General features: G+C 39.5%; 2 protein-coding genes and 1 non-coding gene across 5 annotated transcripts; 1 reads left to right on the top strand and 2 right to left on the bottom strand.

Annotated features, from left to right (window-relative positions):
* Positions 1-1,477: 1,477 nt before the first annotated feature.
* LOC134214110 (probable 4-coumarate--CoA ligase 1) lies at positions 1,478-25,220 on the bottom strand. 3 transcript variants are annotated; one of them, XM_062693554.1, is made up of 3 exons: positions 25,160-25,220; positions 2,732-3,299; positions 1,478-2,674 (listed from the first exon to the last, which is right to left on the bottom strand). In XM_062693554.1, exons 2-3 carry the CDS (start codon positions 3,283-3,285, stop codon positions 1,561-1,563), a joined length of 1,668 nt encoding a protein of 555 aa, XP_062549538.1. In that variant the 5' UTR covers positions 3,286-3,299; positions 25,160-25,220; the 3' UTR covers positions 1,478-1,560. The 3 variants fall into 3 exon arrangements, with proteins under 3 accessions (XP_062549538.1, XP_062549532.1, XP_062549528.1); XM_062693548.1 differs by lacking the exon at positions 25,160-25,220 and adding an exon at positions 3,370-3,669; XM_062693544.1 differs by lacking the exon at positions 25,160-25,220 and adding an exon at positions 3,370-3,661 and having other exon boundaries at positions 2,732-3,313.
* On the bottom strand, positions 12,288-14,008 carry LOC134207332 (uncharacterized). Its single transcript, XM_062683053.1, has 2 exons — positions 13,443-14,008; positions 12,288-13,380 (listed from the first exon to the last, which is right to left on the bottom strand). The coding sequence occupies exons 1-2, from the start codon at positions 14,006-14,008 to the stop codon at positions 12,288-12,290; spliced, it is 1,659 nt and encodes a 552-aa protein (XP_062539037.1).
* Trnaa-agc (transfer RNA alanine (anticodon AGC)) lies at positions 15,773-15,847 on the top strand. Its single transcript has one exon. It is a non-coding gene; the product is annotated as a tRNA-Ala (tRNA).
* Positions 25,221-25,738: the final 518 nt, after the last annotated feature.

Genomic DNA, 25,738 nt, shown 5'->3' with positions numbered 1-25,738 from the left:
TTATGTTGTAGAATATGTGGAAAATTTTGTTCGAGAAAATGACGATTTTTGTATAGTAACATAACTTAACCGCCCTTTCCACATATTGTAAATTGGTGAAATACCATTTATCGTATTGTTGAAAATATTTGAGGTAGTGTAGACGTATTGTTGAAAATATTTGAGGTAGTGTAGACGTATTGTTGCGATAGATGATTCGTACTGTTTTACAAGTATTGTTTGGAATGGTTTTGAATTATATAGGAGACAGTAATGTAATAGTCCAGAACTATGTGGAATTTCAACGTATAGGTGCAAAATTTACAAACCCAGCTACATTTCACAATGATCTCTTATTCAAAACAATAAGGTTTTCATGACTTTCCAACGCATTTAAAAAAAGTTTTAAAAATAGGCCTGGGGCAAAACGCCCGAATGGTGGTCTAAAATGACTCAATTGCATGCAAAATGATGGTGAACGCATGGTTGTTTGTTTTTCTTAATGGATTGAACTACAATCTTACGGATGTGGTGGAAGAATAGCAAATCATTAAATTTGAGTAAATATGAAGGGATTTTGCTATTTTTTTCCAATGGAGCTCAATGATGGATAACTAATTATGAATTGTAATAGTAATATTCGTTCATAAATGTACTACAACAGATTATATAAGTGATTTTATGAGTGAGGCCATTTTGCCCCAGGGGTGCATTTTGGACCGTTCTCCCCTAATTAATTTCCATTCCGGGTGGCTTAATACCCTGCATATAGGCAATTAACTTTGAATGTACAAAAATATACTCCATATCCTATACCACACCGTGTGAAATTTCTATGATTCTACTTTATCGCTCGATGACAGCTGGCTGTCTTCTCCTCCACTATTACAAAACGTTAATTAGGCCGCGATAGCCGTCTCTTCGAAAACCATCCTCTAGATACAAGAAGGTTAGGTGTGCTTCGAGAAAGGTGGATTGATCATATGGAAGATGACTTGTGGATTTTTATCAGTCTGGTTAAAAACGTGCAGTTATGAGTAGAGCCTCTTTTGTGTACTGCTCATACAGGACACTCCGGCATTAGTTTGGTTATGAATAATTAAGATAAGACTAAAAGAACGTCTGAATGTAGAAAGGCTGACCAAGTTCCACAAAGGACATAAAGCCATGGAAGAGGATGAAGAAACTGCGGTTTGATGTTTACTTTCTTCTGCCACAATATAGTTACTTATTTATCTGATTTACAACTGCTAACATTTAAAGTAGATAAAGTGAAAATGAAAAATCGCACCGTTTCGTGTGGATTACACAAAATTCAAAATAGTATCATAGATAAAAGGGCACCTACCTTAGCCGTGCGGTAAGATGCGTGGCTACAAAGCAAGACCATGTCATGTTGTAGGTGACTGGGTTCGATTCCCGGTCCAGTGTAGGAAATTTTTGGATTGGAAATTTTCTCAACTTCCCTGAGCATAAATGTATCATCGTGCTAGTATAATAGTTTGTTCAATTTTTTATTTGTTTTATTGTTATACTATTGCCAGACATCGTTGTAACCTTATTACTCCTACAACCTTATATTCAAGCAACACTGAGTTTTGACAAAGCACTTCCATCATTGTTTTTATTATACAATTCGATTAAAATATCTCGGCATTGCCTTCGCTGAACCTTCCCTGATGGCGTCATCGGAAGCTCTTTCGTAAAATACACACCTCCTCGAAGTTGTTTATATGTGCCCAGACTACGCTCTACCAAACTATGGATTTCCTTCGTTTCGACATCCTTTCCGGTATTTCGAACAATAAGGGCAGCCGGTAGATCGTTCCCCGTTACAGGTATTCCAGCAACGCAAACGTTCAACACTCCCGGAATCGTCTGGATGACTCCTTCCAGCTCGCTGGGAGAAATCTGATAGTTGCCGTACTTTATGATGTCTTTAATACGATCGACCACATACAGTAAACCGTTTTCATCGATCCGTCCAATATCTCCCGAGTGCAGCCACCCTTCTTCGTCCAAAATTTCCTTCGTAGCCTCGTCGTTTCCATAGTATCTTAAGAACTGATAATCGGCTTTCACCAAGATCTCTCCTTCTTGCCCAATGTTCAACGCCTTTCCATTTGCATCCACTATCTTCGCTTGTACCAGAGGTCTAAGGTATCCAGTGGAGCCACCTTTGTATGTATCGGCATCGCTGAACGTCGCAGCACCTCCCAGTTCAGACAAACCGTACCCCACCAGACAACTGGAATGTGGCACCAGCTTATCCAGCGCGTATTTAAGTTCTGCGGACACGGCAGATCCTCCGCTGAAAAGCAATCGCATACTGGAGAAATCAGTTTGTTGAGCCCGTGGATGTTTCAACAGCTCCAAGGCCGTAGCCGGCGGGAAGAATGCCACCGTTATTCGGAATTTTTCGATGATTTCTAGTGCTAGTGCTGGCTCGAAAACGTGCCGTGTGATGACCCGTGTCGCTCCGGCGGCGGTCCCAGCTAGAAGGAAAAGTAACCCAGATAGCCAGTAGAGGGAGCTAAAGCTAAGCATGTTATCCATCGAAGATATTTCTAATAAACTGATAACATTGGCGATAATAGCGGAATGTGACAGGCATACACCCTTGGATCGTCCAGTTGTGCCAGAGGAACATACGATAACAGCAATTCTGGAAGCCGCGTCCTCAATGTGCTTTGGCCTGTGAAGCAGTTAGTCATTGGTAATTAAGATAATTCAAGGAGCTCATAGAACTTACACAAACTTATCCTCATTGCCAGTCGGCACTAGCAGTTCGTCCACGTGACTGTAACCCTCAATGCCCTTGTCACCAAAAATGAATACCTTCGGCTGGAGGTTAATCATCTCCAGTGCAGCTTTCATTTCCGGCCATGTGCCCTGATCACAGAAAACCACCGGCGATCGCGTAGTACCGAGCATATGGCTCAGATCATCCCGTTTACAGGAAGCATCCAGGGTGTTGACTGGAATTCCCAACGCAAGGCAAGCAAACATCACTGGGGCAACATTTTCCTCGTTCCGGACAGCCATGGAGAAGATGTTCTCCTGAACATAACCCATCCGTGTTAGGTTTTGTGCTACGCGGATCGTTCGAAGCAGCATCTCTTTGCCGGTTACCCGAACGCCAGTATCTGCGCAGATTTGGACTACCTGTGCGGGATTGCGAGTCAAGGTGGTTAGGATTAAGGCACCTAGCGATTGGTTTGGGTTGAAAAGGGGTTGAGTGTTGGCACCGCGCCATATCTTGGTGGAGGGATCATAGAACGTGAAGAGATCACGTGGAGATCGCATCTTGGTGTGGGTGGCTGGAAAATAATATCTAAATCAATCCTGGTTAGTAAATATTCTTTGAATAACAAAGTTAGAATTTCCTACCGGGTATTCAGTTATAGAGCTTCAGGTCGTTACTACTCGGTGCGTTTGAGTTTCGCGTTGGGATCACACTGAATCTGATGCTCAAAATAATGTTCGTTTCGGTGGGGTCATTATCTTAAATGCGTCCGTTTTGTTAGCATAGCGATAGGCTGAGAAAAACATTATCTGTACAACTGTGATGGATAACAGCCGTCACGATGATTATAACAATTATTATCATCATAAGCAGACATTATGATGTCTATAGGATTGGCTGTGTCTACAATGAGACATTTTTTATATTGTTTTAAAACTGCGGGCTTGATATCTGAATGTTTATTTAATCATTATCAGGCTAAAGCTGAAGTGGCCTGAGAAGTACGTAAAAGCCTTCGCTCATTCCATAGAAGGAGTTTAAATATTAACAGTATTACAACATTTATAACCATGGTTTTGGTAAAAACGGTGAATTGAACGCTTGTTGGGAATCGTTCGAGAATCAAAGCAGAATATTTGTTACTAGTTCCATCATTTGGTGCGAAGCGCTCGGAAATTACACATCTGACAGCTATGAGGCTTGGTTACTTGGTATTAGGATCAAATCGGTGTGTAATCGAGGGTGTTGCAGCGGCGAACAATACAGCGTTTTCAAGAAAAAAGTGTCGATGAAGGAGACATGACGGTGGATTAATACTGATGGGGAAGAGCATTTTTAACTCATCCGCAGGATGCTGTAGTAGATAAAATCAGGTCCACAATCCATCGAGAATAAAAACTACTGATTCATTTTATTGCAATGTGCGATACTGTCTATAAGTAAGTATTTCAGTATTTTAAATTCAAAGAATAAGAGATTGTCTAAATCAGATTTTGGAGAGCCATTTGTGTTAGGTGGTTTAGAATTGAGTTGGATTTGGATTTGATATGGATTTTGATATAGATTCAATTTGAATCTTCGCCATCAGGGAAGATTCAATTTAGATTGAATTTTGATTGGATGCGGTTTCGAATTCGGGTTGGATTTGGATTGGATTTGGATTGGATTTGGATGAGATTTTGTTTGGATTTCGATTGGATTTGGAATGAATTAGAATTTGATCTAGATTGATTTGCATCACATTTGAAATGAGATTTGGATTGATTTGGAATGGATTAGGAGTGGGTTTGGATTGATTTGGATTGGATTTGATTGTTATATCGATTGGATTTGGAATGAATTAGAATTTGATTTGTATTGGATTGGCATTAGATTCAAATTGGATTTGGATTGGATTTGGGTTTGATTTGTCTTAAATTTGCATTGGATTTAAATTGAATTTGGATTTAAATTTTAATTTGGATTGAATTTGGATTGCATTTGAATTGGATTTGAATCGGATTTGGTTGAGAAATCGATTGGATTTGGAATGAATTATAATTTGATTAGATTTCGATTAGATTTAAATTGGATTTGGTTGGATTTGGGTTTGATTTTTATTGGATTTGTGATGGATTTAAATTGGATTTGGATTGGATTTGATTTTGCATTTGAGTTGAATTTGGGTTGCATTTGAATTTTTTTTTGCAATGAATTTGGATTGGAATTGAATTTGATTCAATTTGGATTTGGATTAATTTTTGTATGGATTTGGATTGGATTTGGATTGGATTTGGATTGGATTTGGATTGGATTTGGATTGGATTTAGATGGGATTTGAAATAGATTCAGATTGAATTTAATTTTTTATTGGATTAAGATTATATTTGAATTGGATTTGGATTGCATTTGGATGAAATCTTGACTGAAATTCGATTGGATTTGAAATGAATTTGAATTTGATCCAGATTGGATTTGCTTTACATTTGAATTGGATATGGATTAGATTGGGATTGGATTTGGATTGGGTTTTAATTGGATTTGGATTGTATTTAGATTAGAGTAGGATTGGTTTGGATGGGATTTGGGTTGGATTTTGATTATATTTTTTTCGGATTTGGTTTGAATTGAATTGAATTGGATTTGTTTAAGATTTGAATTGGATTTGGATTGGGTTGGATTTGGGTTTGATTTAGATTGGATTTGGATTGGATTAAAATAGGATGTGGTTTGGATTTAAATTTAATTTGAATTGGAATGTCGGAAGAAAGAATAGCAAAAACAATATTCACAAAGAAAAAGAGGCCGGCGACTTCGTGGAAGGCCACGAACACGCTGGCTGCACGCGGTGGAATCGGGCCTATGGACCCTACACTACTAAAAATCCACACATATTTATTGGCAAAAATCCATAGATTTTACTTATGATGTATATCAGCGCACACATAACCATTCTCCACGCGAACTACTAATAAAATAGATATTTAAATAAACTTTATGTGTGGTCTCGAATCAGCAATTATTTAATTTATGTGTGGTTCTATATCGATTATATTAGGGTGGAGCTATTGCAAAAGTTTATAACGGCGGCTCATATATCTTATATAGATATTTTTGGCAGTGTAAACGTTCGGGGAAACTTGAATAACATCGCCTAAGACCAACGATTATGAAGCTCTACAATACGCTAGGCATAGTTGTATCGACGTTGTAGCCAACCAGGTAGGTCCATGCAGGTTGGATTGGAATTTAATTGGATTTGAATTAGATTAGGATTGGATTTGGATTGGATTTGGATTGGATTTGGATTGGATTTGAATTTGGATTTGGATTGGATTTGAATTTGTATTTAGATTGGATTTGAATTTGGATTTGGATTGGATTTGGATTGGATTTGGATTGGATTTGGATTGGATTTGGATTGGATTTGGATTGGATTTGGATTGGATTTGGATTGGATTTGGATTTGGATTGGATTTGGATTGGATTTGGATGGAATTCGGATGGGATTCGGATGGGATTCGGATTGGATTTGGATTGGATTTGGATTGGATTTGGATTGGATTTGGATTTGGATTGGATTTGAATTGAATTTGGATTGGATGGTTAGATTTGGTTGGTTTGGATTGGTTTGGATTGGATTGGTTTGGATTGGTTTGGATTGATTTTGGATTGGGTTCGGTTTGGTTTGGATTGGTTGGATTGGTTTAGATTGGTTTGGATTGGTTTGGATTTGGTTTGGATTGGTTTGGATTGGTTTGGATTGGTTTGGATTGGTTTGGATTGGTTGGATTGGTTGGATTGGTTGAGATGGGTTCGGTTGGTTGGATTGGTTTGGTTGTGTATTGGTTGGTTGGATTGGTTGGATTGGGTTCGGTTTGGTTTGGATTGGTTTGGATTGGTTTGGATTGGTTTGGATTGGTTTGGATTGGTTGGATTGGTTTGGATTGGTTTGGATTGGTTTGGATTGGTTTGGATTGGATTTGGATTGGTTTGGATTGGTTTGGATTGGATTGGATGGGGTTCGGATTGGTTTGGATGGTTTGGGATGGTTTGGATTGCGTTTGGAGTTGATTGGATTTGGATTGGACTTGGATTAGTTGGGATTGGTTGGATTGGTTGGATTGGATATGTGGATTGGATATGGATTGGTTTGGATTGGATTAGGATTGGTTTGGATTGGAATTTGGTTGGTTTGGATTGGTTTGGATTGGTTTGGTTGGTTGGATTGGATTTGGATTGGTTGGATTGGATTTGGATTGGTTTGGATTGGATTGAGATGGGATTCGGTTGGTTTGGGAATGGTTTGGGATGGTTTGGTTGCGTTTGGTTTGATTGGTTTGGATTGGACTTGGATTGAATTGGGATTGGTTTGGTTGGTTTGGTTGGTTTGGTTGGTTTGGTTGGTTTGGGTTGGTTGGATTGGTTTGGATTGGTTGGATTGGTTGGTTGGTTTGGATTGGTTTGGATTGGTTTGGTTGGTTTGGGTTTGGTTGGTTGGTTGGATTGGTTTGGTTTGGATTGGATTGGGTTTGGTTGGTTTGGTTGGTTTGGTTTGGATTGGTTTGGATTGGTTTGGATGGGTTCGGGATTCGGTTGGTTTGGATTGGTTGGTTTGGAATTGGTTTGGAATTGGTTTGGATTGTTTGGTTGGATTGGATTTGGTTGGTTTGGATTGTGTTTGGATTGGATTTGGTTGGTTTGGATTGGTTTGGATTGGTTTGGATTGGTTTGGGTTTGGATTGGTTTGGATTGGATTTGGTTGGATTGGATTTGGATTGAATTTGGATTGTTGGTTGGATTGGTTTGGATTTGGTTGGTTTGGTTGGGGTTGGTTGGGTTTGGATTGGTTTGGATTGGTTTGGATTGGTTTGGTTGGTTTGGATTTGGGTTTGGATTGGTTTGGATTGGTTTTGGTTGGTTTGGATTGGTTTGGATTTGGTTGGTTGGTTTGGTTGGATTTGGTTGGGTTTGGTTGGATTTGGTTTGGTTTGGATTGGATTTGGATTGGATTGGTTGGTTTGGTTGGTTTGGATTGGTTTGGATTTGGTTTGGATTTGGATTGGTTGATGGATTGGTTTGGGATTGGTTTGGTTTGGTTTGGATTGGATTTGGGATTGGTTGGATTGGTTTGGATTGGTTTGGATTGGTTTGGTTGGTTTGGATTGGTTTGGATTGGTTTGGTTGGTTTGGTTGGTTTGGATTGGTTTGGATTGGTTGGGTTGGTTGGTTTAGTTGGTTTGGATTGGTTTGGTTTGGATTGGATTTGGTTGGTTTGGTTGGTTTGGAATTGGATTGGTTTGGTTTGATTGGTTTGGATTGGTTTTAATTGGATTGGTTTGGATTGGTTTGGTTTGGTTGGTTTGGTTTGGATTGGACTTGGATTGGTTTGGATTGGTTTGGATTGGTTTGGATTGGTTTGGATTGGATTTGGTTTGGATTGGTTTGTTGGTTTGGATTGGATTTGGTTTGGATTGGGTTTGGATTGGATTTGGATTGGTTTGGGGTTGGTTTGGATTGGTTTGGTTTGGATTGGTTTGGAGATGGATTTGGATTGGTTTGTGTTGGATTTGGATTGGTTTGGTTTGGATATTTGGAACGGTTTAATGGTTTGGTTGTTTTGATTTGGATTTCGATTGATTTGGGAATGAACATGATCTAGATTCGATTTGCTTTACATTGGATTGGTTTGGATTGGTTTGGAATGGTTGGATTTGGATTGGTTTGGATTGTTTGGTTGGATTTGTTTGGATTGGTTTGGATTGGTTTGGATTGGTTTGGTTGGTTTGGATTTGGTTTGGTTTGATTGGTTTGGATTGGTTTTGGATTGGTTGGATTGGTTGGATTGGATTGGTTTGGATTGGTTTGGTTTGGTTTGGATTGGTTTGGATTGGTTTGGTTTGGTTGGTTTGGATTGGTTTGGATTGGTTTGGTTGGTTTGAGTTGGTTTGGATTGGTTTGGATTGGTTTGGATTGGTTTGGTTTGGATTGGTTGGATTGGTTTGGTTGGTTTGGTTGGTTTTGGATTGGATCTGGTTGGTTTGGATTGGTTTGGATTGGTTTGGTTTTGGATTGGTTTGGATTGGTTTGGATTGGTTGGTTTGGATTAGATTTGTTTGGTTTGGATTGGATTTGGAGGGGATTGGATTGGTTTTGGATTGGATTGGATTGGTTTGGATTGGTTTGGATTGGTTTGGGTTGGTTTGGTTGGTTTGGATTGGTTTGGATTGGTTTGGATTGGTTTGGATTGGATTTGGATTGGTTTGGATTGGTTTGGATTGGTTTGGATTGGTTTGGTTGGTTTGGTTGGTTTGGTTGGTTTGGATTGGTTTGGATTGGTTTGGTTTGGATTGGTTTGGATTGGTTTGGTTCGGTTTGGATTGGTTTGGATTGGTTTGGTTGGTTTGGTTTGGTTGGTTTGGTTGGGTTTGGTTGGTTGGATTGGTTGGTTGGATTTTGGTTGGTTTGGATTGGTTTGGTTTGGTTGGTTTGGATTGGTTTGGATTGGTTTGGATTGGTTTGGATTGGTTTGGTTCGGTTTGGTTCGGTTTGGATTGGATTGGGATTGGTTTGGATTGGTTTGGATTGGTTGGTTGGATTAGGTTGGTTTGGATTGGTTTGGATTTGGTTTGGTTGGTTTGATTGGTTTGGTTTGGGGATTCGGTTTGGTTGATTTGGATTGGTTTGTTGGTTTGGTTTGGTTTGGATTGGATTTGGTTGGTTTGGATTGGTTTGGATTTGATTTGGATTGGTTTGGGACTGGATTTGGTTGGTTGGATTGGATTGGTTTGATTCAGTTTGGGTTGGTTGGATTGGTTGGATTGGATTTGGATTTGGTTTGGTTGGGTTTGGTTGGATTGGATTTGGATTGGTTTGGTTTTGATTGGTTTGGTTGGTTTGGATTGGTTTGGATTGGTTTGGATTGGTGGTTGGTTTGGTTCGGATTTGGTTGGTTTGGTTTGGATTTGGTTTGGATTGGATTAGGTTGGATTTGGATTGGTGGTTGGTTTGGTTGGTTTGGATTGGTTTGGATTGGTTTGGTTTGATTGGTTTGGTTTGGTTTGATTCGGTTTGGATTGGTTTGGATTGGTTTGGGATTGGTTTGGATTGGATTTGGATTGGTTTGGATTTGATTTGGATTGGTTTGGATTGATTTGGATTGGGTTTGGATTGGTTTGGATTGGATTTGTTGGTTTGTTTGGTTGGGTTGGTTGGATTTGGTTTGGATTGGATTTGGATTGGATTTGGATTGGATTTGGATTGGATTTGGATTGGATTTGGATTGGATTTGGGTTGGTTTTGGATTGGATTTGGATTGGATTGGATTTGGATTGGATTTGAAATGGATTCGGATTGGATTTGAGTTGGATTTTTAATAGGATTGAAGTTGGTTTGGAATATCAACTTATGTTTTATGTTATTTATATTTATATAAATGTGTTATAAAGTTGATGCAGGATGTTGTTAAAATAATTCAAATTATGTTTAAAAAAAATTGCACTATTTTACCAGCCGGATCGGAAGCGAACACCATCTTTGCAGGGTTGCTGTCCGGCTTTCTTGCAACATGCCCAGCCCATTGTACCCTTCCTGCTCGTTATTCATTCTTCGCCGCCACACACCGTCTTCTTGCACAATTCGAATGTCTCTCGAATACTCCGAGTGCTTGCAGGTCCTCCTCGAGCATTGTCTATGTTTAATGTCCGTAGAGGACTACCGGTTTTATCCACGTTTTGTTCAAGACACATTTGGTGCGGTGGTGAATCTGTTTTGACCGCAGTTTCTTTTGGAGCCCGTAGTGGGTCCGACTTCCACAGATGATGCGCCTTCGTATTTCACGACTAAAATTGTTATTAGCATTTAGCAACAATCCAAGGTAGACGAATTCATCGACCACCTCGAAGGTATCCCTGTCTATCGTAACACTGCTTGTAATCAATGGACAGATGGTGCGTTGGATTTGCCGTACAGTAAAGATCTGGTCCGTTATCGAGTGGCTGTCATCGAAGCCTGCTTGATAACTTTGCAGGCGGCATTTAGGATGGTGATCGCTCGAAAGTTCTCACATTCCAGCTTATCGCCTTTCTTGTAGATGGGGCATATGGCCCCTCCTTTCCACTACTCCGATAGCTATTCTAATGCTAATTTATACAAGTAAATTTAATCTATCTTAAGGTTCAGTAACGATTGCCTTCAAAATTTTAGTGCCAATTTTCTTCAAATTCCAAAAAGGCTGCAATATTCGGTTGTGGGCACCCTTATTTGTTCGGTTGTGGACACCCTCATTTTATTGACAAATCAATCAATATTGTTGTAGCTTACTTATTTTTAATTACGTTTTTTTGCAGTTTTTTCGATTATTTGGGCATTAATTGATAGAAATAATGAGTTTAATTTACATTTTTGTTTTTTTGGGCTTGTCTAATTGTTTGGTTATTGTACACACACTTTTTGTAACTAATCGTTGACCGATTTGATTGCAAAAAGTTGTATTCAACGGGGAGTCCTGTTCTGTTATTTTCTATTGAAAATTGGTCAGATCAGACTATGGGATCAAAATTTATGGCCAAAATATTTTTTTATAATGAACGTGCAAGGCACCATTACCGCTAGGGGGATTAATCAGGTTTTTTGATCACGTGATGCATATAAATGAATGCAATAATCGTCAATGGAAAAATGTAATCCATTCAACTAATCTACAATTTTAGACCTTTTTTGTGAGTTTCCAATAAGTGCCTCCTGGCAATTAGAAAAAATAAATTATTCCGTTTCTTAAAATTTAGGTGGTTTTCATTCTTTTTCATTTTTTATTTTTAACTGAGTGTTCAAAGGTGTTCACAACCGAACCACAAAATTGAAATGCCCAAAAATGTCAATTTTGCGAAATAAAATCAATCAATAAAGTTTCCCAAATCGACGAAATCAATATATTTTTTTCGCTTGTACCTTGAACCCCCGAAAATTTGAACGGTATCTCGGGGTTGATTTTTTAATTCGAACTTCTGAACCGGTTTCTGGCTGCTCTATTTGCTGTTTTGTTTTGATTCTTTCCGTTTCACGATGTTTTCCTTTCTCAAATCAAATTTAGAAGTGTTCAAATTGAAAACGGTCAAATTCATCTAGCTTTCCAATTGTATATACACCCAACCAGTGGATGGCAGATTTTTATACAGTTCTGCATGAGAACCTTACAGAAACTGTATAATAATTGGGCAATTTTGGAAGATTTTAATACAATTATTGTATTGAAATAACACAGATTTGTATTATTTTAATACAATTTTTATATGAAAAGCTTACAGATTTTATACAATAATTTTCAGATTTGTTTTTTGGGTGTACAAATGTCGGCATAAGATAAACTAGGGCCAAAGTTATAGACAAAAAAGAAAAGGGTGCCCACAGCTTTCTAAAGTTATAGAACTCCATATATGGATCCCCAAGACCTTCTCAAGTATTCTTGAGAAGCTGATCATCAGTAAGGGTGCTATTATTAGTCTTTATATAATTACAAATATAAATAAAATTTGGATCCAGAATCTGTAAATAAATATTAAATGGTTTAATAACTATTATAAGTTCATCTCCCTTTCTCCTGTCTTTTAATTTGCATTAGAACGTTCTTCGCGGTGCGCCTCATAACCTTCCCTGATGGCGTTAGTGGTAGTTCATTGGTAAAATACACTCCACCATTCAAATGTTTATACCACGCTAGTGATTCTTTAACCTTTTCCACAATTTCTGCCGCATCTGGATTCGAAGCGGTGCCATCTTTTCGGACAACCAAAGCCGTGGGTAAATCTAAAATTTCAACCGGAACGCCAACTACGCAACAAGCTGCAACCCCTGGAATCGTCATTATTACACTCTCGATTTCACTCGGTGACACCTGGTGACCGTTGCATTTCATGATTTCTTTCTTTCGGTCTACTACGTACAGATAACCTTCCTCATCGAACCGTCCAATATCTCCCGAATGTATCCAACCTTCGCTGTCCAGGATTTCCTTAGTGGCATCGTCGTTCCCAAGATATCCGTTGAAGGCATACTCCGATCTGACCAGAATTTCTCCTTCCTGGTTAACGTCTAGCGGCTTGTTTTCATCGTCAACGATCTTAAACTCAGTTCCTGATGCCGGAAACCCAACAGAACCATCTCGGTAGAGCTGCCCATTGCTGAACGATACCGCTCGTGCTGCTTCCGAGAAACCGTACATAATTTCTAGTGATCTTCCAGGAATCAAACGTTCGAATGATCGTTTTAAGGAGCTGGGAACGAAACTGCCACCAGTCAATGGCATACGTATACTTCGCAGAACGGCAGTATTTCCCATTGGACTGTTGGCAACGGCCAGAGCTTGTGAAGTTGGAAGAAGTGCAACAGAAACGTTGAACCGCTCAATGATGTCCAAAGTTAGTTCAGCGTTGAAGGATTTGCGGGTGATTATTCGAGTGGCAGCCCAAATCGTGCTGGTCAGAAGGGCCGCCATCCCGGACAGCCAGTAGAGCGTACTGAAAGCCAGTGTTCTGTCTGTGGAAACACAGTGGAAGAAGTTGGCCACGTAGGCGATGCAAATCGAGTGCGATAAGCAGACAGCTTTGGAGCGACCGGTTGTTCCGGAGGAGCATAGGAGTACTGCTAGGTGGTTAAGTGGGTCGGGGATTTCAACTGGCCTGGACAATATATAATCCACGATTAGGTTAGAAAATTTAACAAAAAACCTAAATGGACTTACACAAACGCTTCTTCGTTATTCGTTGGCTCTAACAAAGTATTCAGATGATCGTATCCTTCGACATCTTTTTCCATCAAGAAGACTCTTGGAGAAATAGCTATTGCATCACATGCGGCAAATAAAGTATCTAAAACTTCATTTTCACAGAATATAACCTTCGGTTTCACTATTCCCAACATGTGGCTCAGATCATCCCGATCAAATGTTGGGTCTAGTGTACTAACTGGAATGCCAAGGGCAAAACATGCAAACGCCACTGAGGCTGTATGTTCCCCATTGCGAACGATCATTGCGAATTTGTCTTCTGATCCTAGTTTAGTCGCACTATATCCCAACTTGATCAAGTTTTGGGCTATCCTTATCGATCTGAGACGCATTTCAGCTCCCGTAACCTTCACTCCACTGTCGGCATTGATTTGCACCACTTTTTCTGCATTGCGCTCCAAAATTTGGAAAATTAGATCACCAAGGCTTTGATTAGGATTGAAGAATGGTTTTCGCGGTAAGCCACTCCAAACTTTGGTTGACGGATCATAGAAAGTGAAAACATCTTTCAATTGTGACATCGCTTCAACTTTACACCACTGTTAGGGTATCGATCTGTTATGAATAAGTACTAAAACAAGACTAAGTTGAAAGCAACAATATTCAATAGAGATTAATTAGCCATTAACGATGCAATGAATATGTATACAGCAGTAGAGTGCATCGATCTTGTCAGTATCCATGTTTCGCATGTGAGGATGTATCGTGTCTGTTTTTTCAAAGTCAACTGCTTATGTTCGCTCATTCATAACGCCTCGTCCCGTTATTTGTTTGAATAAGTAATTACACTAGTTGCCGCGCTTGTTCCGTGCACCGTCCGCTCAAACATGGAGGTCACTAAGGTTTAACACGGATTACACGTGTCTTCCGTGAATTAACGACGTGTCTTGAAACTGTGGAATTTTCTTGGTTCTAACATTTTCTAATTTGGCTGCAGTTTTACTGTTATGGAAACTCATATGTGGATATGTACGTTATGTGGAAGATATTGATTTGGAAAATGTATTGGAGGTAACCACTTTCCCTTCGATGGGACTCGAACCCATGACCCTACAGTACGCTAGACTGGTGCTTTAACCAACTAAGCTACGAAGGACCTCCGTCGGCCTTCGCAACCTAGCGGCTACTGAACGAGCTCGAGATTCCCAAATTGGACGCATAGTCAAATCACTCGCAATCCATTTATCAAGCCAATACTTCCACATGTGTATTGTACACGTCCACATTAGAGGAGCGTGAGTATTTAGAATGTCTGGCGGCTATACACATTCTTCATCAGCAACGGTACTGATCAAGTGCGGTTGTGTAAGCTATTTGCCAGTCGGTCGTCAAGCTCAGACCCGACCGCATTGCGTAGGCAAGAGCACGCAACTCAAGTTCAGTTCAATCAAAGGTAATTGCCTATTTCCGGGGATTAAACCACCCGACTTGGACGTTAATTTACAATGTTATGGAAACTCATATGTGGATATGTACGTTATGTGGAAGATATTGATTTGGAAAATGTATTGGAGGTGCTCTTGCCTACGCAATGCGGTCGGGTCTGAGCTTGACGACCGACTGGCAAATAGCTTACACAACCTCACTTGATCAGTACCGTTGCTGATGAAGAATGTGTATAGCCGCCAGACATTCTAAATACTCACGCTCCTCTAATGTGGACGTGTACAATACACATGTGGAAGTATTGGCTTGATAAATGGATTGCGAGTGATTTGACTATGCGTCCAATTTGGGAATCTCGAGCTCGTTCAGTAGCCGCTAGGTTGCGAAGGCCGACGGAGGTCCTTCGTAGCTTAGTTGGTTAAAGCACCAGTCTAGCGTACTGTAGGGTCATGGGTTCGAGTCCCATCGAAGGGAAAGTGGTTACCTCCAATACATTTTCCAAATCAATATCTTCCACATAACGTACATATCCACATATGAGTTTCCATAACATTGTAAATTAACGTCCAAGTCGGGTGGTTTAATCCCCGGAAATAGGCAATTACCTTTGATTGAACTGAACTTGAGTTGCGTGCTCTTGCCTACGCAATGCGGTCGGGTCTGAGCTTGACGACCGACTGGCAAATAGCTTTACAACCTCACTTGATCAGTACCGTTGCTGATGAAGAATGTATAGCCGCCAGACATTCTAAATACTCACGCTCCTCTAATGTGGACGTGTACAATACACATGTGGAAGTATTGGCTTGATAAATGGATTGCGAGTGATTTGACTATGCGTCCAATTTGGGAATCTCGAGCTCGTTCAGTAGCTGCTAGGTTGCGAAGGCCGACGGAGGTCCTTCGTAGCTTAGTTGGTTAAAGCACCAGTCTAGCGTACTGTAGGGTCATGGGTTCGAGTCCCATCGAAGGAAAGTGGTTACTCAATACATTTTCCAAATCAATATCTTCCACATAACGTACATATCCACATATGAGTTTCCATAACATTGTAAATTAACGTCCAAGTCGGGTGGTTTAATCCCCGGAAATAGGCAATTACCTTTGATTGAACTGCAGTTTTACTATTTGAAATGGGGTAAAATGACCAGTGGTAGAAACATTAGCTAAATTCTTCCTTCGTTGCTATTATGCGAGGAAGCTTTTTACGACATACTTTCACATAGTATCCGATGACAAGTTACAATTATCTTTTGCGTATTACGTATGGGGCCGTACACATATTACGTAAGCACTTATGGGGGGAGGGGGGTCGGTCAATATCTTACGCTCCATATAAATAAAAAATAATTTGTATGGAAAATATCTTACATGGGGGGAGGGGGGGTCGAAAAACCCAGAAAAAATGCTTACGTAATAAGTGTACGACCCCTATGTATATATGTAGTATACGGAAATTCAAAACATTTTTCGCAAAAATTTGACCTAATTTGTCAAATAGTACACCCAACCAGCTGTATAAAGTTTTGGCATATACAATTCTGAGCAGTTCAATACAAACATTGTATAAAACCTTACAATTTTATATCATTTCAATGCCGTATTTGTATAAAAAGTTTATTTTGTGGTTTCACCTTACAGAATTGTATACGCCAAGATTTTATTCAATAGCTGTGAGCAGTACTGCAAAAGGTCGTGATCGTCATAAGACAGAGAGCAAAGTGCCTTATTCTATTTCAGGCGACCAAATGAAAGAATCGTGGGTTCTTGAAAGTATGTTGTGCTTTATTATAAAATATTTTTTTTGTCTTTCTCGTACACCAAGGTGTAACGAAAAAGCTATATATTCACTTCCAAGACGATTTTGTGATAGAAGGTCCGGAGACCCATAGTGTTATATACCAATCGACTCAGCTCGACGAATTGAGATGATGTCTGTCTGTGGGTGTTCACCAGGAGGAACGGCTCAAACAGCGTCTGCCTGGTACCCAGCGGCTGATTAACGAAATGCTGTATCGCGTCAGCTATACCTAAGGCCCCACCAGCGTGATGTAGGTAACGCGATCCCGGTAAGGTAGCTTACTGAAGCCTCTCAAATACCACGAAAAATGGAAATAGAAGAAAAAGAGAACGTTATTTTTGGCAACCGACCCGGCAACGAAATGAAGGACAAGTTTTATGAATATCTTGATAAAGCCTATAGAGAGTGCCCAAAGCATAAAGTGAAAATGGTTATCGGAGACGCTAACGTTCAGGTCGGCAGAGAGAACTTTTTCGTACCATAATCGGTAGCGAGAGCCTTCACTCCGCTACCAATGACAACGGCCTACGGCTAGTAAATTTCGCTGCTGTCAGAGGGATGGCCATCAGTAGCACCTACTTTGCACGAAAGAATATCCGAAAGCACACCTGCTTACAACCGGATAGACCATCTTCTGGTAGATGAGCGCCATTTCTCGCACATCGGGACATTCAGAGGTCCGAACATTGACTCTGATCACTACCTCGTTGTCAGTAAAATTCGATCACGGTTGTCAACTGTATCGAACGAAAGATCACAGCGAACGATGCGTTACAATATCCAGCGATTGTCGGCGGAAGGAGTACCGACTGAGTACCGCCAGAAGCTCGACGAACGGATAAGTGCAATCAACGTTAGCGACAACATCAACGATCTATGGGAGTCGATCGATGGAGCGGTGAGCACAACAGCACGAGAAGTGGTAGGCACTGCACAGAGGCGATCCAAGACGGGTTGGTTCGATGTGGAGTGTCAGAGAGTGACAGGCGAGAAGAACGTTTCCAGAAGCCAGCAGGATGTTGGTGTCAGGTACCCGATCGAATAGAGATCGGTACAAGGAAGCAAGAGCAGCCGAAAAACAAACCCACCGCAGGAAGTAGAAAGAGTATGAAGAACAAGTGATTAGCGAGGTGCAGGAAAAATGGAGCAGAACGATATGCGGAGGTTCTATGAGTCTGTCAATGGCGTGCGGAGAAAGACAGCGCCATCTCCCATCATGTGCAACGACCAACAAGGGAATTTGCTGACAGATAAAACCGAAGTGGCTGCCAGGTGGAAGCAACACTTCGAGACTTTGTTGAACAGTGGAAGTGACGGTGCTTCGGTGAATAGAATAAATATTAGCGACGATGGACAAACTGTGGAGTTACCTATACCAGATGAGGTTAGAAAAGTGATTAAAGAGCTCAATAACAATAAGGCTACGGAGAAGAACCAGCTCCCGGCTGAACTTTTAAACATGGTAGTGAGTAGCTTTATGAAGTTCTTTAGAATAGCCTGCTAGCTGGTGGGACGGCATCAAGAGAGGGAACTTTAAGAAAGGGCACAGACTGGAGTGCTCCGAGGAATAACCCTCCTTAATTCAGCGTACAAAATTATACCCGTATCCTGTTCAACAGATTGAGACCGCTTGAAGAGTCCTTTGTCGGCGAATACCAAGTAGATTTTCGTGAAGACCGGTCAACGACGTTTACTCTGAGACAAATCCTTGATAAATTCCGGGAGTACAACTTGCAGACACATCATCTGTTTATTGACTTCAAGGCGGCATACGATTCAGTGGAGCGGAATGAATTATGGCAAATTGTGCTAGGACATGGTTTTCCGGCGAAACTGATACGGCTGATTCGTATAACGTTGGACGGATCGAGATCAAGGGTGAGGGTTGCGGATGAAATATCGACATCATTTGTTACTTTAGATGGATTGAATTGAAGCAGGGTGATAGACTCTCGAATCTACTGTTCAATACAGCGCTCGAGGGAGCGATTAGGAGAGCTGGTGTACAAATAAGCGGTACCATTATCACAAGATCGCATATGCTCCTTGGATTTGCGGACGATATCGATATTATCGGGATATTATCTCGATATTATCTCCGTGCCGTGGAAGAGGCTTTTGCGCCTTTTAAGAGGGTTGGATTGGACTCACGATCAATAGCTAATGAAGTACATGGATTCGTGGATTCATTAGTGGTGGTGGTAGTGAAATGGTGCTGGATGGTGAAAAATTTGAAGTGGTAGAAGAATTTGTGTATCTTGGAATATTAGTGATGTGCGATAATGATGTTACCCGCGAGGTGACAATACTCGGCGATAAACAGGAGAACGGTATCTGGCGGCGTCGCATGAATCACGAGGTGGACCAGGTGTATACAGGGCTGGATATTATTGGGCTTATACAACACGGCAGACTACGGTGGGCTGGACACGTTATTCGTATTCCGGAAGAACGTTAAGTGAAGATAATATTTAGTAGAGAACTCGGAAGAGGCCGCAGGCCTCGTGTAAATCCACGTACATGATGGCTTTTTGCAGTTGATGAGGACCTGAGGGCGATTGGCCCAGGTCCAAGATCGAGTCAAGTGGAGAAGAAGACTCCATTCGGCGTAGGTTCATCGAAGAGCTGTAGCCCATCAAGCATCAAGCATTGGGGGGACTTAAGGACAATCCTCACGGAATCCAAAACTGAAAGCACTCGCATTTTCAAGGGCACCCCATTCAAAACGAAAACCACGCACAACTGTCATTTTTATTATGCCACGCATGCTGAAAAACATGAAATAATAAAAATGACGGTTTTATCATTTATTTGGAATACTCATTTGCCGTAAAGCGTTATGCAACATACACACCAGTCAAGCAGTTTGACGAACATTAATTCCGCTCCCAAGAAAACGCTTCGGTTGCTGCTTTGTTTGAACGTGTGGGAAGTTGTTCGACCAACCATTTGACAGTTGGAGGCTTGGTTGGAAAAAATTAAAACGGTTTGATTTTGGTTTGAGTTGTCGGGGGTGGAGTCAAGGTTCGCCGAACATGTTTGAGCATTTGTAGTGAAGTTGCACAAACCCCCATATATTTTTTCACGGTTGGTGCTCAAGTTGGCGCTTCGGTCGTTCGTGTATGATATTGTTGGTCGAATAAATTGGTTGTTCGTGCCATTGTTGGTAAAACTTGATGGATGTTTGAATCAACGAGAGGTGAAGTCAATGTTGGTCAAACTGCTTGACCGTGTGTTCGATCCATTACGGAGCCGGGATCATGTTTTTGTGTACAGTTTTTCATGATTCTTATACACTAATGTTAGTTTTGGGGAAACGAAAAACTCGCGGTTTGGTCGAGGTTAGGGAATACTATTATACAATGGGAAAGGAAGAAAATTTAGGGTGCTTAATCAATTACAATGCTGATGTTTGCACAGTTGAAATCCTTGGCAATGTTTCACATCTGAAAAGAGACAAATATTTTATGGGAGACAGCATACCCGTAATGCTGGGTAGATACTTCTTCGTGGTGTGTTACGGGGTAAGTTCTACCATGGTCACATTGCCAGCTACAGGCACATCCTGACCCAACGAATACCTTCCCAATATCCAACTCCGTGGTACCGTCAACTGGGGGGAAGATGATCATTTTTAACATAAAACATGCAATAACAATGTGTGTTTACATTTTAAATCGAAACAAATATTTTCAAAACATGTACTGCTATACGTTTCAATAATCAACAACTTTAGTTTTCTGAAATGCGTTCGCATTTATTAAAATAAATTAAATTATCACACATTTTTTGAATAATCTGGTTTGGGGTGAAGTTGATCAAGACAGCTCTACTAAAACCATTATGACCTAGTAGTCAAAATACACTAGGTTATTTGTATGAATGTTGAATTTCTTACGTAAAGAAGTCTAAGAAGTCAATATTTGAAACGAAAATAGCGTTATTTATGACTATCTCTCTCTTTCTTCCACAAAATACATTTTCATGAAGAAGGGTATAAAGATCGCTTGAAAAACCGACTTTTTATCCGAGGCTCGGAGACCCAAGTCGTATATACCAATCAACTCAGCTCGACGAACTGAGCACATGTATGTATGTGTGTGTGTGCGTGTGTGCGTGTGTGCGTATGTGTGTGCGTTACAAAAATCTCACATCAAGATCTCAGCCGTCCGTGGACCGATTTGCACGATTTTAACACTAAACGAAAGCTATGACTTTGTCATTGTACAAGTTCAATTTTTTTGCAATCGGACATTTGGTTCCAGAGATATATTAGAAATACGAACATGAAGTGTATTTTCAGAAAACTAACAAAATAATGTCACATGAATATCTCAGCCGTCTGTAAACCAATTTGCATGATTGTTCTTTAAACGAAAGCTATGACTTTGCCATTGAACCCATTGTATTTTGTTTTTGTAATTAGACATTGGGTTCCGGAGATATCTCTGAAATACGAACATAAAGCATTAGACGTATCAACTTCACACATTGGTAAAATATGTCCCAACAAGATCTCAGTCGTCCTTGGACCGATTTGTGCGATTTTATCTTTAAACGAAAGCTATGTTTTTGTCATTGGACTCATTAATTTTTTTCTGCAATCGGAAATTCGGTTTCAGAGATATCTGTGAAATACGAATATGAGACATATTTTCAGCCTACTAATGAAAAATTGTCACACCAATATCTTAGCCATCTATGACCCGATTTGAACTCTTTTGGGCTTAAACAGAAGCTGTAATATTGCCATTTAAGGTGGCAAATCAAATCTGCAGCCTTTTTGTATTTTTTAAAAAATTTTATATTTTCAGAAATATCCTTTTTTTTTATTTTGAAATCGATAAAAGCATGATAATATCAGTTATTTTATATTCAATTGAAGGTCATATGCATAGAAATTGTAATATGCACTGGGCACACACAACCATTCAAAAGTGTAAGAAGGGTTGCGTTCACTGTAGGTGGATTAAGTCAGGTTTTAATTTTCATATAGCAATTTTTATTCTATTATAACATTATATTTTTATGTTTCTTATTTTCATATTATAAAATTCTCATATTTTTATGCTTTTATATTTTTATATTATTGTATTATGTACCTTCATACTGATTTAACATTTTCATAGCCTACTACAAAACATACCGGGAAGGATAGCATCACAACCTGCCATGTATCCTTTATGTGGACGACTTCCTGGCACATAAACTGCTATCTGATAAATAACATTCTAAATAATAAATAAATTCTTTACAATTTCCAGCTTCTTCTACAAGAGGTGTACATCCCGAGTTAACTTCGGCTCCTAGTTGATGTTGTATTCTGCAAATATATATCAAATTTGATATAATTTCCTGTCATAATGTTATTCATTTCACTAGTTGTACTTATTTATATACAACTACCAAAATAAGAACTCAAAAAAACGCGGTGCGTATGGTACGGTATGTCCACGCATCCTTCAACTCCTGTAGATTCGTGATATGTATCATGTTGAAGTGAATACTTGAACACGATACATTTCTAAGGGGAAAATGGTAAATGCATCATGAAACAATCATGATTATCCTTAAACAATTGAAAAATGCTCCTTAAAAAACTGATCATTCTTCCTTAAATTATTGAACAAATTACCTTGAAATATATAAAATGCTCCGTAAACATTTGAAAAGTGTACCGTAGAAACGAAAAAAAATGTACCGTAAACAATTGAAAATGCTCCTTAGAAAATAAAGATTTGCTATTTAACTAATGATAATTGCGCAGTATATTGATATAAGAATTATTGTGAAATAGTTGAAAAAGTACCTTGAAATTGGCTGTCATAAAGTAGAATCTTGTGCACCATTGAATAGCCCCGGGAGTATGAAGCTGATTGTTTTGCTTGGTAACCCTATTCAACAGAAAAACGCCCCGAAAACTAAGGAAATTGCTCCCTAATAAGAAAAAATACTCCTTAAACCAATAAAAAATGCTCCTTAACCTGAGAAAATGATCCTAGGTCAAACCTAGGCCAGACAGTCAGGATAGCCACGATGCGAGTAGATAAACATTTAAATTCCGGTAGACTTGTCCTTATTAGATGAGCAAACTTCATACACAGTACAAACAGCACGTGCTATCAAAGCATTCACCGTCACGCTTCTTTAGGTTTATTTTTGTAAGCGCAGATTTCGACAATTTCGAGTTCCTCAAGCCGTGGGTTATTATAAGAGATATTTTAGTTACAAGATAAAAATTGTCGCTGTCGTGGCTGTCCGGAACATCTTTTGCTGGCGAGGATAGGGTGCTAAACGTCAATGAAGGAAAAATACATACGATTTGACAGTTCGGTACCCAACATGTTTCGGTCAGCAGAACAAAGGGAACCGAAGCGACAATATTTATCTTGTAACTAAGATATATTTTATGGTTATGCAGGGAAATTGATGAATAAACCTATTAGCATTATATGCAATGTGATTTTAATGAAATTCGTATCGTCAAGCATGTTTATGCGATGTGCAGTTGTATGGGACGTCTGTTTGTCTGTGAGCAGTCTGGTGCACAATTTCTTTAACAATGCTTTGCATTGCTTGTAGGCTAAGATTACATTTTGTATAATAAACTTGAGCATTTTTTTTTTTACGGAGCACTGTTTTTAGTTTAAGGTGCATTTTCTCAGGTTAAGGAGCATTTTTTATTGGTTTAAGGAGTATTTCTTCTTTTTAGGAAGCATTTTCCTTAGTTTTCGGAGCATTTTTCTGTTGAATAGGGTTACCAAGCAAAACAATTAGCTTCATACTCCAGGGGCTATACAATGGTGCATAAGATTCTACTTTATGACAGCCAATTTCAAGGTACTTTTTCAACTATTTCACAATAATTCTTATATCAATATACTGCGCAATTATCATTAGTTAAATAGCAAATCTTTGTTTTTCTAAGGAGCATTTTCAATTGTTTACGGTACATTTTTTTCGTTTCTACGGTACACTTTTCAAATGTTTACGGAGCATTTTATATATTTCAAGGTAATTTGTTCAATAATTTAAGGAAAAATGATCAGTTTTTTTAAGGAGCATTTTTCAATTGTTTAAGGATAATTTCATCTGTTTTAATGGACAATTTTTGGGCTCTGCGGCAAACACGACGCAGTGGGCCTTGCCGCTTTGAAGTTTATGTCATACCACTGGTATGCTGTGAGCCTCAATATTGACAAGAAAAATTATTAGGCGTCATCTAACTCAATGATTTTCCAGGATGCTTTCTTTGTACTGGCTGCGTTTGTGTTCGATTAGATTAGATTAGAAATATTTTATGGGAGACAGCAACGAGATGAAGACATGCGAATGGGATTTAACGTTAGACAACAATAGGAAGACATTCTTAAAGAATTTCAACATCAAAAGAGATGGATGGACGACGATTACAGTCTAACATCAGCAACTTTCCAAAAATTGTGGAAATGGAACATGTATTCGAGAAAACAGCCTCCAAAAAACTTAGACTGTCGCTAAAGATGTCGGTGAAAAAGTGTTTGGGAGGTAGGGATGCGATTTGCTCGAGAGAATAGTGTATAGCTTCTAGTTCAGCAGTATACACGGAGCTATGCTCTTCGAGCCTAAACTAGGTGTTATGAAAAACGTTGAATACATCGAAATCAGTGGAGTCATCCGAATTTGACCCATCATGAACAGGTGGCTAGGGGTGCGCTGGTAGCGATGATCCGATCGACGTCTGCTTGCTCTGAACAATTCAGTTGAACCACGGGAGACGGGGGGCAGCGAGGGCAGCGGTGATACGATGAAGCTCAGCTCGACAAATGTGCAAACATGCGATTTTTTAAAGCAAATACGCGAAAACTTATTGACGGGGATTATACGACAATTCCCCGAAAACCAATTCACTGGATGCAATTTCCCCGAATAACAATTGACCTTACCCATTCAAAAAATGTTATTCGCTCAATCGATTCTTTTGCTTTTTTAGCCTCTAACTATTTTTAAAATCGAAAACAAAATCCGAAAAAGTGTTGCACGTGTGAATCGGCCTGAAAAATTCTCCCAATGTTCGTTTAAAATCGGGTCAATCTAAAAAAACAGCGGAACCAAGCCACAAACTTTTAGACTATTGCGAAAATTGTTGATGGCAGCTCACTTTCTCTCAAATTATTTTAAAACGTTAAACGAAAAGTTACAATATTGCCTACAAATAGGGTAAATCACTACTTGGGCCTATGGACCCGATTCCCGGCTCACTGCACAGAAAACTAAGGATTCATACTTTTTGGAAGCCGTAGGTTTATGGCTGATAATTTTTAAAATGTCTTCCATTTATTTCGCACAATACTCAAAATTTTTCAACTATTTATTTCACTCCTAATTGGTCCAATTATAGAAAATAAAAATGTAGATTCCGAACATTCGCTCTCCGGTGCTACACCACTGAGCCGGAGTGAATCTTTCCATTTTTACAAAACGGTATTTTCATATAAACACCTACCTGAAAATCGTCACAGTTATCGATACAATCATTGTTTCAATCTGTTAATCACCACACAATAATTCTAAACTCGCGCACTTTGATCTTTACTATTTGTTCGTTTCACTAGAACTAATATAAACATATTAGAATACATTTAAAAATGTATCCTCAAACCGAACAAAAATTCACCTCGGCCTAAGAACTTCTAGCCGCACCGTGCTACCAGAAGGCCAGGAGTATTTTTTTAGTAGGAAAAAAGTCCTTCATCGTTCATAGGAAAACTATCTAATTAGTTGACGCTATCATGTTATTTATAATTCTCTCGATTTCAAAAAGTGAAAAAAATATAGTTTTTAAGCGTTTGGAAGTAGTTTGGATGAGTGAATATATCTTTTCAACCAAATAAAAATTATTATAAATAATACCATCTGGCATCATGTCGACGTTGAACGTGCAAATTTTTGTTTACGTCGCATTTTCTTCCGTCCCGAGAGAGAATGAGAGTAAGATGTTGAGAGATTGAGCGAAATTTTGCTTAGCCCGGGAACTGGGTTGGATGTGGGCTGGATATGCAATCGTTATGACTGAAATGAGTGC

Source organism: Armigeres subalbatus, chromosome 1, assembly GCF_024139115.2.
Source record: "Armigeres subalbatus isolate Guangzhou_Male chromosome 1, GZ_Asu_2, whole genome shotgun sequence".
NCBI lineage: Eukaryota > Metazoa > Arthropoda > Insecta > Diptera > Culicidae > Armigeres > Armigeres subalbatus.
This window is presented reverse-complemented; position numbering and strand designations above follow the sequence as displayed.

Excerpts from the sequence above, each read along its gene's own strand:
- LOC134214110 (XM_062693554.1), bottom strand. The coding sequence starts at position 3,285 with ATGCGATCTCCACGTGATCTCTTCACGTTCTATGATCCCTCCACCAAG. Across the intron at positions 2,675-2,731 it reads GGCAATGAGGATAAGTTTGT|GCCAAAGCACATTGAGGACG; the intron begins GTAAGTTCTATG and ends ACTGCTTCACAG.
- LOC134207332 (XM_062683053.1), bottom strand. The coding sequence starts at position 14,008 with ATGTCACAATTGAAAGATGTTTTCACTTTCTATGATCCGTCAACCAAA. Across the intron at positions 13,381-13,442 it reads AATAACGAAGAAGCGTTTGT|GCCAGTTGAAATCCCCGACC; the intron begins GTAAGTCCATTT and ends TATATTGTCCAG.